General features: G+C 40.8%; 1 protein-coding gene across 4 annotated transcripts in view; it reads right to left on the bottom strand.

Annotated features, from left to right (window-relative positions):
* Positions 1-19,752, bottom strand: part of LOXHD1 (lipoxygenase homology PLAT domains 1) — a 142,288-nt gene that overhangs the window by 69,843 nt on the left and 52,693 nt on the right. For 3 of the 4 annotated variants that reach the window (XM_038171035.2, XM_072031280.1, XM_072031282.1), the window contains exons 12-19: positions 18,041-18,176; positions 15,909-16,063; positions 12,803-12,963; positions 5,789-5,865; positions 4,774-4,970; positions 4,212-4,404; positions 3,258-3,418; positions 254-551 (exon numbers count right to left, since the gene is read on the bottom strand). In XM_038171035.2, coding sequence (XP_038026963.1) covers positions 254-551; positions 3,258-3,418; positions 4,212-4,404; positions 4,774-4,970; positions 5,789-5,865; positions 12,803-12,963; positions 15,909-16,063; positions 18,041-18,176 — 1,378 coding nt within the window. The remainder of the gene's footprint in view (positions 1-253; positions 552-3,257; positions 3,419-4,211; positions 4,405-4,773; positions 4,971-5,788; positions 5,866-12,802; positions 12,964-15,908; positions 16,064-18,040; positions 18,177-19,752) is intronic. The other variant, XM_072031281.1, reaches the window with a different exon arrangement.

The raw sequence follows: 19,752 nt of genomic DNA, 5'->3' as shown, positions 1-19,752 counted from the left end.
ATTCTCCAGAAATGGCTTGGAGAATTCTGTAGCCGTTCCCTAGGATATTCACATTTCAGTCTGTCTCCAGTTTCACCACTGTCCTCCTCCCCAGAGCTGATCAGCCAATCCATAGAGTAAGCCATGCTGCAGGCCTGGGGCAGTGGGATGGCTGAGGAGCCATAAGTGGTCATGCAAAGCACTGCAGCGTGGTTATCGACCTTCGTGTCACTGCTAGATCCATGCACACATGCACATTCCCTCTGATATTTACCCTCCAGGGCAGATTCCCCATCAGGCACCAGTTCTACCACAAGCTCCTTGTCACCTTCATCTTTAGCCAGCCAGCGGTGCGCCACAAACGTATAGACATCCATTACTTCCTCCGCCTTGGCTTCCTCTTCTTCCACCTCCTCAGACTTTTTCTTTTTCTTCTTCTTTTTATCAGACTCATTTATCTTCACAGCAAGCCGCTTCAGCGTGACACTTTCCAGAAACCAGCCATCTCCAATGCCTTTCCCATCGTGGCCTATCCGAATCTTATAAATCTTGCCAACATCTGCAGCCTCTATCTGCCACAAAAGGAAAGTCAACACCCAACAGGACATAAGACATCTTCATTTCAGAAAATGCATTCGTAAAAATGAGGAGCATCAACCAGAACAGCTACTTGATTGAAGAAGTGAGAATAAGTTGTTTTTTTTTTTTTTTAAACTTGTTTACCTTTACTTTCTCTTTCCTGTTTTATGCTTTCATTAACAAATCACATTGGAACAGACTGATCTGAAGACATCCAGAACAACTGTGGATGGGATAGGATGGGATTCTTATTTACTGGGCTCCCTACTTCTTAATTTCTCTCTTCCCCAACATTGTCTCCATATCATAAATAAAAGTGAATATGCCAAATATCATATTACTTCATGAGCTCCGAGGTGCCTGAGTTCTTTTTGAAAGGAATAATAAGATATATTTAATATCTAGCATGAGATATGAACTGTGGGGAGTAATAATAAGCAGTAAACTTGGACTCAGATAACCTAAGCTCTGATGTGGATATTGGGTTTGGACTGTCCTTCTCCTTATATCTCATCTGGAAAATGTGATGTAAGAAGAGTATCTTCTCACGTTGCTAGTGTTGCAGAGAGGATACAACCCATTCATGATTGCAATACATCAGTGACAGAAGGCTGAATAAGAAGGAAGATTTCTATTTGTCTAGTCAATACAGCAGATACAAAACTTCATTGGTTTAGATTATTTGTCTGTACTATTACCTAATGAAGTTGGATCGAAGGCTTTTATGCCATGTAATCCTTCAACAACCAATCACTTGTTTCTGATGATTGCTTATGCTGATAGGAAGTGCATATGTTATAAAACTTGCAAACATTTGTTTCAGGCTGAAATTTGGCAACTTGGCAAAAAGTTGAAGCATTTTTTTCTGTAGTAGATTAAAACAAAGTCAACTGTACACAAGATGCTTATCAGAAAACTAAAATTGATCCAGCTGTCCTGGCATAAAGAATGCATCTCTCTTTATACTCTTTACTGTTAGATTTGCTGTAATCATTCTGCATTCCCTGTCTATAACTGATGACATTTCCTATTAACGTTTAGCTCACACAATCTTATTCTTGTTTATATCTTTCAGTAAATATTCATATCATGAACAAGGTAGAGGCTATGTCTATTAATGCTTCACAGCTTCTGCCTCGCACATACAGGAGAAACAAATAAACAAACAAAACCAAAACAAAACAAAATAACAACAACAAAAAAAAAAAAACCAACACAGAAAATGGTCAAAACTTTAAAGTCCAGCAATAAACATGCTGGAGAAGACAATTAACGTAGCTATGTAAACAGAAGACTGTACATATGGCTTCATTATAAATCTGATATTGGCTTTAATCCTCATTATTTCCTTTAAAATCAGAGAAATCTAATCTTAAAATTATAAAGTTTTAAATAGACAAGCGTTTATAAGGTGTTAAGCATTTTTGATCCCAAAGAACTCAATAGAAATAGATAAACATCACTAACTCCATTCTAAAAAGCAACAAACTGAGGCAGGAAGAGATTAACTGAACTCCAAAATACACACTACAAAAACATTGAAAAGCTTGTGAGAAGGGCAACTCTGTTGACCTCTGGCAATGGGAAGGATATCCCACTCTTGATGTTTCAGGGCAGGTTACACAACTAGATTGCAAGTAGGTGTGTAACTTTGTGCTGAGGTGGATCAGAGACCTCAAAGCACCTCAGTGCTGATCTTCACGCTGTTAACACTTACAACAGGTATACCTTACATTCTGCTTCCATCTGGACTTTTTTTTTTACCGTCCAGATGTTGGTCCCTCCTGAGGTTACATCACTAGAAAAGGATGTGGCTCTGACATGCCCTGATGGCACATCCTATCCCCACTCTGACTCCACATCAGGGCAGGAACCAAGACCATTCCTTTGCCTCATATCTCAGTTTCTTTGGAAAGAGAACCCAAGCAAGTGAGCAAGCAAGCCTGAAGAAAATGGCAGTCCAACATAGCCAGGCCTGACTGAGGGGAAAATGCCCAACCACACTGTGGTGGTCAGCTTTGTCAGTCCAGGATCTCTTGCTGGATTAACTGGGTCCTGGCTAACACACTGCTTACTGTTAACTAAAAAGGAGTTATGGACACTGCTGTATAGATTTCAATGCTGGCCAGACTGATAGCTGGAGGAGCATGTTGTGTACCTTATACACCATGACCATGCTATGCATGTTGGACTAATGTTATAGGTAGTAAAAACCATGGGGCAGTCATACGCTTGCAGAAATCACAGCAGCAAATCTATGCAGGATTGGGCCAACAAATTGTACTTGTCATAAATGGCATGTGTGATTTGAGGCAAAGCTGAAATTCCTTATATTTTGTTTCCTTTTTCCTGACTGGACAAATAAACGGACAATAACGTGTGGTCAGGCACAAAATGTAAGTTTACAATCTTTTGAAATCTAACATAAGTATCTCCTTTTGAAAGGAAAGGTAAACAAAAGCAGCTACTGGACTGTTTTTCTATGACATCTTTGCTATCAGTCCCTGAGAATATAAAAGTCACTCCATGAAATACAGAATTCCTCAAAAAGATGTAGAAGTCAGCAGATGCCAACAGACCTGGCATTTTTTTTGAAGTCAAATACTTTGATGACTGTGGCAATTATTCTTCGAATATGTCTGTATGGGCTTGTCATATCTTTCCCCTCACAGAAGCAGCAAAGGCTGTCTTCACCGTACCTTGAAGATATCTGTGGCTCCCCGCTCAAAGTTGTTCGATCTGTTTTCTAAGATGATCAATTCAGTTTTGCCAGTCTCGCCGTAAATCTGCATGAAGACTTTGGCATTGGTGCCTGCAGCCCGCACATCTCCGGTAACTACAGAGACCTCATAGTTTATCACTAGTCCAAAAATAAATAATTAAATCAGAATAGAAGCTCATATAAAATGATCCTGAGGGCTTAGGTTCAAAATTAAACTACCTTGTCTTAACAAATGACCGTGTAGCTGAGGTGACTACATTTGCTCTTATCCAAACAAAGTAAGAGATAGCACAGCTCTTCACTGAGGACTAACCTAATAGTTTTCCTTTCTACAACTATAAAACCATTGTCAACAGGCTGCAAAATAGAGCTTTAAAATGGATTTTAATTTCAGTATTAACTATAGGGTGGTTAAATGATGTTCATAATGTAACATGAGGGAGTGAGTTACACAGAACAGAAGAAAAATACTTATTTTACCATGATTCCAAGCAAATTTTAACCTTAGCCTTAAAAGAGAACAAATCTGCTGATATAAGTCAAATGAGCTGCACAGATTTGGTCTACATATATCAAACTATGTGGTAATACAGGCAGGACAGGATGTGTGCTTCTCCAGGCTTTGTCCAGAAAGACACATAAGGGTGAAAAAGGCAGAGCCCACTGATATTGTAATGAAGATGCATGGGAACAGGGGAAGGAGCAGTTGGTAGTGTTTTTCCAACTGTTTTAGAAACAAAAACAAAAACAAAAACAAAGGAACAAAACAAAACCAAAAAAGAATTTACTTTCTTCACTAATATAAGCTCTTTGGGACAGGGACTTTTTGATGTCTAACACAGGGGTGTCCTGGTCCTTAAGAAAACTAATAATACAAACTTAATCCTATCTATTAAAAAAATTACACTCTTCTCAATGTGTCTTCTCTCACATTTCTCAATAGGCACAATCTCACTTGGGTAGACCTCCACCTCCACCCTGCCATCAGCCTCATCTTTGTCGAGCCATCGGTTGCAGGGGAACATGTATTGCCTTCCCTGGACTGGAACCGTGATCTGGACACTGGCCAGGAACCAGCCAGATCGGAGACCCACATTATCGTGTCCAATCAGTATTCGGTTGATCTTTAAAAAAAAGCACACAAAAACCAAGAAGGCAGGAAAAACAAAAAACAAAACAAAAACAAGCAGACAAACAAACAAAAAAACCACCAGAATTTACTTAATACATACAAATCTACTTCTCCTGGCACTCTGCTCTTCCACTGTGTACACAAATAATTTCTATCTATATTTGAAAATAATCTCAAAACAGGCATTTCACATGCCTGCATATACCCTAGACTGCCAGTTTAATAGTCTGTACCACATGCATTTCTCAATTTCCGATGTAAAGGTCAGAGCTTTTTACATCACACTCAGTCCTTAGCTATATATTGATCCTGAATTCAGCCACTTGCATGAAGCACAGAGCCACCTGCAATTAATTCTTACCTTCCCAATATCCATCGTGTCGAGAGTAAACTCATCCACTCGACCGCGTTCAAAATAATTGCCTAGATCATTATCAGAGACCAGCAGAGGCTCCTTGCTGGTGTCTGCTTTTTCACCATAGAGTTTGATGAAAACTTTGGAGTCTGAGCTGGCACCTGGGATATCTCCTGTCTTCACACTGATGTGATAACTGACATCTGAAGTGAGATCAATGTACAAAAAACAGATGCATGAGTGACATTTCCAGCTATGCAAACCACACAAGGCGGCTGCCACATCTTGGAGATATCTAATATATATAAGAGATGCAATAGTTGCATTAATAAACAGAAAATATCTCATCTTCTTCCCTCTTACCATTATATGATTACCAAGCCATAAAAATGAGCTTAGGCAAGTGGGGTGATTTCACTTTTGTTTTTTTTTTTTATTCTTGTAGTTTAGTTCAGTAGGTTTAACTTTCTTTTTATTTTTTTTTTTTAGCCAAAAAAAAAAAAACACACATCTCAACCTGATTTCAGTAAGCATTGTTTTTTTTAAAGAAATTTATACTACTGAAGTGCTAGTTTTCTAGAAAAATGTCAGTGTAATTTTTTGTCAACAGCTTCCAGGAACACAGCATCATTCAGTGGAACTTTCTTTAACAAAACAGTGACAATTCAAAATCCTTCAGAGAAAGCTATACCACAAATAAATAAATAAATAAATAAAACACAATTCTTCAACTAATCAGAACATTAAAAATCAAAGTTCTTTTCTACATATTCGATGTAACAATTACTTTCTTTTATGTAACTTAATTCCACCCATAATCTAGGATTTAAGGGTCAGAGGCATTTCCCCGAGTGATCTACTACAGCTCCCTGCATAAGAATGGCAAAAAATAAAAGAAAGCCCAGTAGAAGTGTCATGAACTGACATGAATTCTTAAGAATAAAATTCTTAGAATAAAACAGGTAATTATGTGCATACACAGCTCAAATCCAGATCTTCCTTTTTTCAAAGCTAAACTCACTTTTTAGCATTGGTGACTCCCCAGCAGGCACTAATTCTCGGACAATCTGACCATCATCCTCATTTTTGTCAAGCCATCTGGTTTACAAAAAATAAGTTATTTTTGAATAATTAGGACCTAATAGACCTTTTAAAACCCAGGCTGGCTCCATACATAGTAAAAATCCACACCATAGTAAAAATGATGTTTTTACATGGCTCCATATTTCTGTGAAGTTTGCAGGAGTTTGACCAGACCCTACAGCAGTCATGTTTCCAACCTACAGTCTTCCAAGAAGAGAGATCACCAGAGCCCTGCTCAGAGCACAGTAGATAAGCTTTGCCTGTGACTTCCATCTGTCCGGCAAGATCAAGCTCTGTAGCCACAAGTAATTTCTGTAAATGGGCAGTCTTGGTTTCTTGAAAGCATTGGCTGTTATTGACTGGAAATACTTGCAGCCTTTATTACCAGCTGCCATGATTACAATCTTTATGACATCAAAGTTACAGAAACCCTTTTTCTTTTCTTTTTTTTTTTTTTCTTCTTCTTTTTCTGGCTAGTGTTTGTTTACTCTAGTTTATCATCTCTTTTCCTTTTCTTACAGATAAGAATATAACCCTTCTTACTTCAGCAGAGAGAAGCCGAGTCTTCTTATTCCCATTTTCAGGGCTGGGTATGTGCAGGTAGCTGGTACCAGCAAAAGGAAGGGTTTCCTATTTTCTCTCAGAAATGAAATTTATCTAATGATATGACTAGACTGGACAAGAAGAGGAGACAGGCACACAGCATAATGCAGCCACAGTCTCAAGGGAAAAAAAATCCAAAAGGAAAATGGAGGGGAACCAGTTGGTAAGCTGGTACCTCCACAGATGTCCCTTTCACAGCTCCAAATGCATCATATGAAGTGGAAAGCTTCTTACTTTCCACTTCAAAAAACCCTTTTTCCCAGACTGCTGCAGCACACATTTTATTCCCATAAACATCCATGTAGGGTCAGGTTTCCCACACTGGTGTAGCAGGGCCATTTCTGTCCCCAGATACTATGCCATGAGAGCAGGAGCAGTTCACAGAAAGCCCTCGTACACAGCTATCTACAGCAGCATCTTTTGCTGTCAAAAATACTACTTAAAACCTGTAAGGGTGCATGAAGAATAACTAAGCAAGCTCTGGCGGGTCACACAGGGTATTAAAATTGCTATAATAATTCCAAGAACTAGAAATGGAAAAAACAAATTCTCAGAAGTGACTTCTTTTTAAAGAAGACCACAGCGCTACGTGGATGACACCAGACCACAGACGACCTGCTTCTGCACAAACACATGCAGCGTAGGTGTACCACAGGCTTCTTGCAGTGACCCCGTGCCACATGGCCTCCACCTTGCTGACCCTCACACCACAAAGGAGGCTGCCTTCCCGATTAAGTTTCCACCTTTGATTTTGCTGATGAGTGAAACAGAGGGAAAAGAGTGAATTGACATGAACAAATACCACTGATAGCTAGATCAAACACCTTTATGGCATCTGCTGGTAATAAAAAAAAAACAGATTACAGTCATGACCACTTGGACTTGCCATGGCAACAAGGAGGTAGCCAGGTATTTTGTGAGACTGAGGATGGATGCCAGGTGTCCATTTCATCCATCTGAAGGAATGTTATCTTTTTAGTCTCCTCTCCCTTCCCACACCCTATGTGCCCAAAGAAAACACACAGAAAACCTGCAGCAGGAAAGAAATCCAAACAGGAGCTGGAGACAGCCAGTCCCCAAAACAGCAGCAATAAATTCCCCATGCAAAAGAGAGGTGCATACATTCCCCACCACACAGACACACACATCTACAGCTCCCCTATACACTTGTGCTGGTTGTCGGGTACGCAGACTACCCCGTATTCTTCCCTTTCACTCTAAAGCAGGTGGCCATGTGTAGGTGGCTTGAAAAGGGCTAAAAGCTAAGGGGATCAGCACGAGGGTTTAACACAACATGTGGGCATCTGGTATCATGCCCTGGCGGAGTCTGAAAGGTGCAGTAGGGACGGAGGAGCAGAAAAATCTGTGGGGAAGACTGGGAAACTAATTACAGAAATTGAGCAAGGGTGGAGTGCAAGGAGGGCCGAAGAGGAGCATGCCAAGACATCAAGACCTAAAAGAGGAAGACTTTACATGAGTTGACATTTTTGGGGTGGGGGAATTATTTTTACCTGGTAGAACTGGTCCTTAATACCTTTGTATCATGTAGTTCTTGATGCTGGCTCAGGATTCACATCCTTGGACAGGTATCCAATGGATAGGGGATCACATCATCCCAAAAGTCAAGGTTCTTCTGCACACATGGAAGTTAACTGGGAAGACCAACTAAATCTGAGCCTGACCTCTACCACCCCAGGACCACTGAACTCAGCATGGGTTTCATGAAGGCAGAAGCCCACAAGGTGGTATAAACTTCTGCTTTCTAGTGCTGTTTGTTTTTTTGTTTTTTTTGGTCCTGCAAGCTGATGTTTCTGCTGCCAGTGTACATGCTGCTGATTTTGCCTTTGCTATTGTTTTAGGGACACATGTTTTGTCACCCCATTTGCTGATGTTTTAGGGAAGCGTGGGATGAAGCAGGATGAACCACTTCTGCACCAAGGTGGCAGGATGAAAATGCATTCCACAAGAAACAGATCTCTGTGTGCAGCATAACAAATGCTAACTGCTTCAGCAGTCAGGAATCCAATAAAGGAGGACACATCCCTAGGTAAATAATTTCCCTCTACCAACATTGGCAGCTACTGATGGCAAGGGAAGGAGTTTGCCTTGGAAGAAGTGGGTTAAAGCTGCTGCTGTAGAAGAAGCTGATTACTTTTTTTTCAGCCAAGAGAATAGTACTATTTTCTCAAGAATATGACTTTAACTAGTGACAGAGAAAGTGTTCGGATGAGCAATGCAATTGTATTCCTTTTCTTCAGCACATATGTTGCAATATCCTAAATTTACTCCAACATAATTCCAAAAGCATATCACTGAGCAGCAGATTGCAACCAGGGGTTTATAGTTGTACACTGAGCACAAATGGATTGACACATTATAAACACATCAGGCAACAGAAAATGGATTTTTTCTGTATAGTGCTATCATATTCCTAATACAAAAGACCTGTCAAAACATTCTTTCATTTTACCAAGCCTCTGTGCAATTTCAGTGCATGTAATTCTCACACCAGTACAGATTTTGGAATGGTGTGCATGCATCTTGTGTCACATGCTTGGTTTTACAGGGTTATTGCATGCCCAATTCTCCAAAGTGGACACAAATACAACATGAAAGATACTCCAGCACAGATCTCTAGAGGGCCAGAGAGTCAGGGAAGCACTGGAAAAATGTAATATGGTATCACATATAGCATTTGAAATCCTGTAGATAATAACCTATGTGCAACAAGAGTGATTAACATACCCAGATAAATTCAGACATGCAAGCATATCTGCATGTGTGTCTTTAAATTCTACTTATGTATATAACTACGTACAAAATACACAGAAGTTGCAGAGTATTTAATGCAACACAAGGAGGTTTCTCTGGTTCCTTTGCATGATGAGCACTTTTGGCATCTGATTGAATAAATGTTCTTTTACAGGGACCTCCTAGTGCATCATCCCATTCATAGTCTCTGTTCTTCAGAGAATTCATGGTATTCCTTATGCTGGAGTAAAATTAGGATGTTGCAGTCCATATGCTTAGAAAAAAAATATATAACAAAGTATCATTGAAGGTTTCAGTAGAGCTGTAATGATTTATAACATAAAAAAATCTATCCTATCATGAACTCATGACTGCCTGATTGAAAATTCATTTCTGGCTGGGATATAAATATTATGAAAAATAGGCTACTTTAAAGAATGCCAGCTAGTCCATTCCTGGACTTCCACAGAGCCTTGAGAACAAACTGAAAACTGAAACAGTCAGTCCTGAGCTTTGGAAAGGTTTGGCTCCACTTCTGGGGCAAAAGTTGAACTCCTTCATTTCAAATTTTTCAGTGTTATTTATTATCACAATAACTACTTCACATCAGCTAGTATAAGGCGTATATATAGTACAATTGTATCACTGAATGATTCAGGGTTCAGTTCCAAAAAACATGATATTATAATATCATGTGCTCATAAGGGAAAAATAACACTGCAGTGCATCTGAGTGAGGTATACTAATTCTGTAAATAACACTTGGAGAAGTTGCATTTTCTCCTTGCGTGCACAGATCAAATGACCGCTTTAAACATCACTGACTGTAGGAAGAGCTACAAGCCTTTCTCTTTACAGCCAACTGTTTTAAGAGTTGAAAGCACAGGCCTGGGAGTCATTATTTCTGGATGCTCTTCCTGAACCTGACACAAATTCACGCTTAATCCACTTAGCTTCTCTTTATCTCTGTTGGCTCCCTTGTAAAACGAAGACTGTTCTTCTCATAGAACTGTTGTGACTATTAGGTTATAGATGTTCCTATAGAACCATAAAAAGAGCTTTCAAATTAAAAGACAAAACATAGCCATGCATATGAATACGTAAAAAGTAGGAACAGAGACTTCAATGAGTCACATACAGTAAAGATCTATATGGGTATCCTACGGGCGTTAGATATAATGGAGGCTGTTTAGCAGCTCTCAGCTGTATTATGTGTTTTTATAGAGGTAAGAAGCCTCTGGAGCTTTCTGCACATGTGAGATCTGTTCCTGCTGGAAAGCATTTTGTCCTCTAGCTGACTCAGAGGAACAGCTAAGCTGCAGCAAGTCTGCAAGAGCAGCTTTCAATAAGGATACAGCAGCAGAAGCTGTTTCCTCCAGATCATGCAACTGTGCTGCGTGGTAGAGGTGAAGTTTATCAGGTCTTGGGGATGAAGGCTGTGAGAACATCAGCATGTCCACTGGCTGGCCAGAGTGTGGCCAAGCAGAAAAAGAAGATTCCCCAGCGTACCCTGGATGGAGACTTGCATTAGCTAACTAACCCCACTTGCATTGGCTCACCAAAAGAAGGCTGCTCTTCTTGGACAGGCCTACTTCAGCCTCTTGGCTCTGAAAAAGCAGGCAAAGAAGGTCCTTCTGAGCACCCGCCAAAGCAGTGAGGATGTAAGCTGTCCTTGGCCCACAGGGCTGGAGGGGAACATCCAAACACTGCAGGTCATGGAGACATGTATCCCTCAGATGGAGGATGCAGTGGGTGAGCACCTTCGCCCTCAGATATCTCCAGAACCCATGACGACACCCGTATACTGCGATGATGCCCCAGTCTCCCCAGAGACACAGGCACCAAAGATAGTGGTAGGGAGCAGCAGTCCCCTGTGGTTGGAGGTGATCAGTCATGTTACCTTCTCAATCTGAGGGGAGGAGATAATGCTGGCACAAGGACAGCAAACAAAGCCGCACGAACAGCACAGACTTACTTGGAAAAAGAGACCGTAAGAAAGGTAAGAAGAGTGGAATTCCATCGTTTGTGACTTGGAGCCTGAATGCACCCTATATATCCTAGGGATAAAGTCCTTTTTTTATTCTTTGTTGTTGTTGTCTTTTTTCATTTTTCTCCCTCTATTTTTTTTTTTTTTTTTAAGTCCCTGGCCTGAAGGGAACACCCTGTGGACTCTTTTGATCCACTAGAGTAAACCTAGGGGGAACAGGGTCATCCTGCCAAGCTGAGGGAAGACACATAAGCAGCCAAAAAAGGAGGCAATTCAAAATGAATTCTTAAAAAAGAGCCAGTTGCACAGTGCATTTAGACACGGAAATATCTCTGAAGAATCTGAGCAAAACAGCTCTTCACGTGGACACTTCATGTCCAAGTAAAAACCTGTCTAGCTGGGTTGCTTAACTCAGTAAAACATATGGTTGTTAAATATGTATCAAAAGGCAGCAATGACATAACATCGTGGTTTGTTCTTTGAAAAGGGAGAGGCTGGCTTGCTTTTCACAACCAAGATGACACTGCATCTGCTGCTCAGTGCTGTCTCCCCAGTGAATGTGCTCTCTGATGTGATGAGGCTTAGCAATTCAGAGGGGCTGGGACTGGCTCCTGTTTTATATTAGACTGGCTCCCCTGATTATAGTGGTGTTCTGTCTGATTTATAGTGACAAGAGACAAGTAGCCAGCTTACTGGGTTTACCCCTGTTTGCAATTTAAGAATAATTGTGTTTGCATTTTACAATTCCACTTGTTTCCCTGGAGAAGACTTTTTACAACAGCTACTTGATGTGGTTAAGTGGAGCTCAGTGGACTTCCATCCTATAGGGTGGACATTCTTCAAGGGCAAGTGGGACTGCACAGGACACTGAGCTATGCTGAATGTCTGTCTCTTATGTTTTCACCCAGTTGTCTCTGGTTTGTGCTAGGATGTGGAGGACCCCAGGTAATGCCAGAATGGATGTTCCATCTGGCTCCCCATGGGCAGCCTCTCTACCACACATTTCTTTTGGCCACTTGATTGTCTGGGAAAGAGAAGAATACATTTATAACTACCGAAGGGTTGAGTTACAACCCTTCACTCTACAACTATCTCTGTCTGCATGATATGCATTTCCCCTCATGCAAGGAGCTCTTAGGATGGCAGCATAATGATTTTACATTCTCCCAACACAAAAACAGCATCCCATTGCTCCTGGAAAGATGGGATGTGCATGCAAGGGAGCAAAACCTTGTCCCTCACATGCAATAAAACTAGCAAACTGCAGCAGATTGCAGAGCGTGTTTCTGCAGCAGGCAATTGCAGTGACACTCTATGTGGGACTGGAAGGTTGTGTTTTACCTTTTGGAAATTCTCTATATTACTGAACTAATTGCTGAAAAGTTCACAATTCAGATTGCTGTTCATTTGGTAAGGGGAGTTAGCAGTATCTTAAACCTCCCAATCCACACTCTTTGCTTTCAGGCTTAGCAAAAATAAATGAATGCATAAATAAAAAGGATTAAGCTGTGCTCAGAAAATTCCAGTCTTGGAACAATAGCTAGGCTCTTTAAAGGCTGGCAAATGCATAGCTGGAGGCATGATTTGCAAGCACAAGCATTGTTTCCAGTACCTGTAGCAGGGGAATTCCACAGCCTCGCTTTCTGGCTGTCCTTCTTCCCTCACTATCACTTTGGCAAGGTACCAGCCACTGCTTCCTCCTTTGCCATCATGCCCTATCCTCACCCTCCTCACCTGCTTCAGCGTTACTGCTTCAACGAAGAATTCATCAGCCTTTGAGGAGGAGAAAGACAAAAAGGTAAAGCAGTATTTCTCCTTAAAAACAAACAACCCAAATTTATTACTGCAATCAAACCAACATCATCAGCATGCTGTAAGATAATTCTTCATGAGATGAAGGGGTAAGCACAAATTAATTTACCAAAGAATGAAAGCTTGAATATTTGTGCTAGAAGTAAAATATTAGATTTACAAATATACGATCTGCCAGCATTTTAAATCTTCCATGTCATTGCTTGCCCTGCACAACTGTAAAAAGAAAAAACAAAAACCAAAAAACCACTAATTTGATTATTAAGAAGTTCACACAGAGAGGCAGGAAAATGCCAAATCCAAATTCAAACCCCCATTTGGATATCAGCTTTCTGGGAGAACCTGGGCAGGTCACTGTAGACCAAATCAACAGAGGTATTTGGAGGTACAGTTTGAGGACACTACCCCACATTAAAATGAGCTGACATGGACTACTGGGCACAATCTGATCTCCCAACATTTCCCCACATGCAGGTGTCAGACGTGGATACACAGGGGTATTTCCAGGTGCTCAGGAGCCTGCTCCCTATGTTGTATTCAGAAGCTGGTGTGAACCTAGCCCAGGAGCTAAATACCCTTAAATTCCCATACAGACCAACAAACAGGCAAACTGCCATGGCTACCTCTGGCTGAGATGCTGTTTTAGGTAAGAGAAAGCTAACCAAATGTGGCAATCTGTTCATTCTTTATCATCTCCCAAAAGCCTGTGAAGCACATATGACAGTAGCAAATATCCAGTTAGCTCCTGGAAAACATGGTGGCCTGATAATGGAGGAAGAATAATAATTATAAATAAAATCATAATTTCTTCCATTATGCAGGACTCAAAACTGACTTTTAAAATATAGACAACTAAACATACTACCACTGTTTCAAACCTTAATGATGGGCTCCTATTCACAAACAACTGTTACTTACAAACTCAAAACTGCTGTATGGGGATTTAAGTTATCCAGACCTCACTGAGTCAGACTAAGTCAATGAAGTCTGATTCATTAGGTCTGATGTTCATCTTACTTATTAACGGCTGATATAAATTAATGAGTAAGTAAATGGATGGAACTGAAGCAGGGCAAACACCTAATTTAAAGACATCTTTAAATTTTACCATCTATACAGGCTGTTAGTTTGCATCTGCAAGCAAACTTTTCAAGTTAAATTGGTAATCAAGGTGCTATTGGTTTAAGTGGTTGTAGATTAAAGACTGCACTGACTTAGCCACATTTATTTAATGGCGTATCTGAGTTAATCAGTGTAGATATACTTGTTCAGTCTCTTGAACACATGAGATCCACGTTTGTCAGGATCAATCCATAAACAGCTTTCAGTTCATTCACTAGCTTTCAGCTCCTCATGCCATAAGACCAGTTATTCACTAACAGATTCCAGTTTGGTTTGTATCATCTGGATACTATTAATCACATGAACTGATTTCCGAAATTACTCTTCCTATTTTCTTGGGTGTTTTTTTGTTGTTGTTGTTGTTTTGTTTTTTTTCTTACTTCATGAAGCTACTACATAGCTCATTTTGTTGGGATTAAATAATACAGTAATAATAATAGTAATAATAAGTAATAATAATAATAGTCTGTCTTCAGTCTTCTGTGACCAAGTTTGTTTTTTTTTTGGACTCCACTGAAACAGTCTTCAAACCAATGTGACTCATGACTCATTAAGACTTCCCCAAATGACAAAATGACTCTCTTTTATAGTTTGGACTTACTTTTTCAAAATAAATAATCTTATTATGCAAATGCATAGGCAAAAATATAATGTTTGCAGTGCCTATGTCTGCAAACCTTTACATCATGTAGAAGCAGAATAAAATTTACCACTATGTAAATATCATGCATTTCCACAGACAGGTCTTACCAGCACAAGAAAAAACTAATAAAAGTTATTTTGAAGTCAAAAAACCTCAGTGATCTTAGTGAAGTATTGGAATTTCTGAACACTCAAAGGTAAATCCAAAGCATTAATGTATATTTCAGAAGCCTAAATTCAATGGTCAATTTAGAAAATATGACCTCCCTTCATCTTCGTTTTCTTTCCTTTCCAAAACTTCAGTCAAATAATGACACAGAAGATGGGAAATCTGCAGAGTTCTGTGATCAGATTCTCAAACTCTGCTCCTCCAGGAGATACTGATTACATTCTATCAGTTTAAGTCAGGCCCTAGAGATCCAATGTGCGCCTCGTAATTGAGTATATATTAAGTAGGTTGACCCCTTAGATCAGATCTGCACATTATTTGCTTGTTAATGTATCAGGGGCTTAGCTACAGATTGACTTCTTTATTATCTCAGTTTTTCAGTGGAAAAGGCTCAGCCTTCATTTCAGGCCATTTCCCCCTCTTTTCAGGACCCGACCATACAAAATATGTTGACTAACAGACTGAATATAAGACATAGAAATTGTGTGCAGCACTGTTGAGGTGAGACTGGTGGAAATATGAAAAACACATTCAGCTTTTTGTTCTGATTTTCACATTAGACTTTTTTTTCCTTCCTTTGCCCCAGAAGCCAAATTTGTGCAATCTCAGATGGAGGGGGACAGGCTTCCCCTTGTTCTTGGAAGCCAGACAGCTTTCCTGGAAGCCTTCTCCAGACTGAAGACACAACTTCAACAGCCACTACTTAGCTGGGGAGCAAATCAGGATGCTTATTTATGAAAATACCATTGTCAAGAAAGGGTATGCTGTCCCTAACCTAACCCCCCTTCCCAAAGCAACCAGTATGACAGCCTGCAGCTGTGATTTCCTTCTCCCTGCTGCCCTAGGCCAAACCAGCAGGGAAATCAGCCAAGATTGCAAATGCACGTCTTCAAAAACAAAAACATCTACAAACCATCACAGGCTTTGTTTGGCACTTTCAAGCCCACCTTAAGGAGCTGCTCCATGAACTTACGTTGCCTTTTTCAAATTTATTGACGTTGTTGATGCATTTGTAGAGAACCCGTTCTCCCGTGTCTCCCTGGTCACCGATGAGGCAGACGAAGACATTGGCATCTGTGCCGCTGCCGCTTACCATCCCTGTGCAAACTGTCACTCGGTATTTTATCACTGTGGAAGCATAAATTAATAAAGCAATTTCAGCAACACAGTTAATTGCCATTTAAATTTACAGCATTTTCCCACAAACTTGCAATTAATTTTAAGTGTTCGCACTTCCAATTGGTAATCCTGTATGTGTATTGACTTTTATACTTCTGTGCTATAACTTGGAAAAGAAAAAAAAAAAAAAAAAAGAGGAAGGCCTGAACTGTTAAAGCCTATAAAACCCCTCCAAAGAAGCATATGGAAGTGCCCTTCCCTTTGTATAAACCTCACAAACTGGGGTGCACGGTTCCCTTGAGGCCTTGCCCTGGCTCTCCTGCCTCCCATTCCTGAAGGGCCTTGCTCAGGAAAAGCCTTGGTTTTGGCACCCTGGGGCATGGCCAGCAGAGGAAATGAGTTACAAAAAGATAAATGTTACACTGGTACATGGTGGGGGTGACATAGCCAGCTGGCCCCATCTCCTTGGGCCTTCTTGCAGTGCAGGAGACTGGATCATGCCTTGTCTCCTTGTTACCTCTGAGATATTTCTTCAGGATTTTCTGGTGGGATTTTGGGTCACCACTTTCCTCCCCCAACTCAACCCTCAGCTGTGACCTCCTGTTCTGTTGTGGGAAGGACTTCCAGAAGAGGTTTCAACATGAAGAACCAGGCCACAGATCGACCTTCTTGAAAGTGAGACCAGAAGTCCAGCATCACTGAATTTCAGAGGGGTGCAGACATCCCTGTGAGCAGCTCGGCAGAGGGAGGTGTGATCTCTTCTTCATGGCAGACAGGATCACGTTATCACCCTGTGTCTGGCCTCTTTATACTCAAACCCTACATTTTTTCTCTAACACTGAGTGAGAGCCTATCCTTTAGAAAGGGACTTGCTGATGGCACAGGCCAGCACTGAGCTCCTTCAACAAGCCAGGAGGCAGCACAGAAGAACCCATGTTTTGGGTGGTTTCGGGGAGTTTCTACCATTCCTCCAGGCGGGATGAGAAGCAATGCTCCAGCCCTGCCTCCCAAACCCCCACGTGCGGGTGTCACGTCTTGCCTCCTCTCAGCACAATTGCTTCTTACAGGAGAGAGCCTGCATTTGAGTTCAAGCAGCCCTCTCCACAGCTGATTAAAAATACATTTCAAAAACAAATTTATTTACATTTTAATAACCTCTGTAATTACCATTACTCTTCCTCTTCTGAGGAACAGTTCAGCTGCATGCAGATCACTGAGTTTGTCAGAAATTTCAGAAAAGAGGGGACTTGTGGTCTGTAGAGCGTGGAGCCCCACTGGGTGCTTCAGTAGAAATGAAAGAAATCCCAGTGGCCGTCCTGAGCTGTGCTGCTCTCCAAAATTTTCCCTACAAGTACATTTAATTCTTGTGACCTGAGGTCAAGATAGAAGTGACCACTTCAGGAAGCCAGCACAAAGTTCTTGTGGCTTGCCTTAATTAAACTTCCAGTTTGAGCATAATTTACCCAATAAATGTTTCTGACTGCTCATGCATACTGAAAGATACTTAATGTTCTTGCATGACTGTTCTCTGCATCTATCTATACATTTATACATTTAGCTGAATAAATGTGCATATATCTAAATAAAATTGTAAAGTGCAAAAATGTGAAATTTTAGATAGGTTTTCAGCTAGGCATGCAATCCATGAACTTCCCTTCAAACCTAGCCTTTCATGTTTTAAGGGAGACTGGAGAAAATATGAGTTAGAAAAAAACACAGCTCTGGAAACTGCAATGCTATGGCCAGATCTCTCCCACCTCCCAGCAGAGAGAAATCTGCTCAGAGTCAGAGCCTGGGATTTCTGATGCCTCATGCAGCTAATGATGCACACAGAAAATACTGCAGAGAGAAAGTGCCAGAAAGAGGAGCTAATTGAATGGCACCGCTCTGTCCATGCATCCCTTAGACAAAGAGGTTTGTTTTTTTTTTTTTTTTTTTCCTTTTCAGGCCTCAAGTGAGCCCCTGCACAGAGCCCATGGCTCTCACCTGGCATGACTTCAGTCACCAGAGTCCCCTCTGCAGGGAGCTCCCGCACGATCTCATTGTCGTCTTCATTTATATCTAGCCAGCGGCCGCAGTTGAATGAGTATTTTTCTTTTGTCAGCGTTTTCAGCAGAGTTACCTTCATTAAACCAAAACACCGCATGAGTTCAGAGGCTTAGAGACAAAAAGCAACCAGCTCCTGACAGGTCTGTGCCTGGGAAGCAAGAGCAGGTCGCAGCAGAGAAATAACACACATTAATAATGAGACTGTCGCAGCGCGCCCGGGTGCCTTCCGAAACGAGCACAGGCTGTCATAGCTGAAGCCTTTTTGTTCCTCTTTTCCCCCATCACTCCATCGTCCTGTGAAAGTTTTGATGGATACCGTGGCCCTGAGTAATTGCTTGTCATATGCCACATTGTGCCCAGACAAAACACAGGTAATCTGTTTCCTCAAATGGAGATGGAGAGAGGCAGAACAGGCAGGGTGTGCTGCCGAATGCATTTATTTCTAAAGCATGGTTATTGTGATAACTTTGTTCATCACCAAGGAGAATGCATTTTTGTAGGGATCTTCTACCTTTTGGGTAGGCCTTGACGACCTACACATTTGTCACTGAGAGCCTTGGTCCTAACATTTACCCTACCCAAAGTAAAGGGCAAAAATAATAAAGGAATTTTATGTAAAATGAAGTTTTCTGGCTGCTTTGCAACACTGTAGCCCTGTTTCTCCAGCACTAACAAATTGAGGACCTTGGTTCTAGTTCTCAAACATTAAGTCACAATGTAGAATGGAAACACCAGCTCAGTCCTGAGTAGAGATTAAAAAATAATAATAAATATATATATATATATATATATATATATATTAGGGATTATTTAGGGAAAAAAAATAAACAATGAAATGGAAGCTGTTGCTGTGCTACTGTATAAATCCACAAAACAAATCTTGGACAGTATTTGCACTTCTGGTCCCCTCAGCACAAAATCAGTGCACAACATGTTTAGCAAACACACTGGAAATGGCAGCAAGGATGATCAAAGTTGTGGAGTGTCTTCCAAATGAATAAGCAGCAAGTAAGGTAAGAACCTGCTGATGGCTGGAAGAGCACCTAAAGAGAGGGTATGATGAAGGTGTGAGAAACAAAGTTGTGTTTTTACAGTAGAGAACTAATTTTCTGTATTCGAAGGTAGTTGTGTAGTCATAATAAGGAGAAATGCTAAGTAGAGGAGCGGACAGTAGAAGGTCTCACTGTTACAAAATAAGGGAGAAGCTTGAGAAAAACAGGATGAGCAGTGTGAGAACAGTAAAACAAAGATCACAAGTTCTCAAAACATAAGAAAGGAGAAATTTAAGGGTTGAAAAAAAATAGAAATTGTACATATATGGTATAGAGGAGTGTTGAGTGGCTTGTGAACCTGTAGTACTCAGCCAATGAGGAAACAGGGGAGGTGATCAGGCGTCGGGTAATAGGGAATAACAGGTTATGATTTGTTTACTAAAATGCACTCCTAATTGACAGGATGCCCGCCATTGCAATCACGAATAAAATAGCTTCACAGAAGGTCCTGTCTGAAGAAAATTATTTGAGATTTTTCTCACAAAGGTCTCCAAAATCACAGGTGGAATAGAGAAGGCAGAGGGGGTTCACTCTCTCTTTGCTACAAGGAATAGCAGGCATCAAATGATCCTAGCAGAGCAAAGTTCAAAGCAAACA

The sequence above is a fragment of the Anas platyrhynchos genome, chromosome Z (assembly GCF_047663525.1).
Source record: "Anas platyrhynchos isolate ZD024472 breed Pekin duck chromosome Z, IASCAAS_PekinDuck_T2T, whole genome shotgun sequence".
NCBI lineage: Eukaryota > Metazoa > Chordata > Aves > Anseriformes > Anatidae > Anas > Anas platyrhynchos.
Note: the sequence above shows the minus strand (reverse complement) of the source record. Positions and strands in the feature narration are given on the sequence as shown.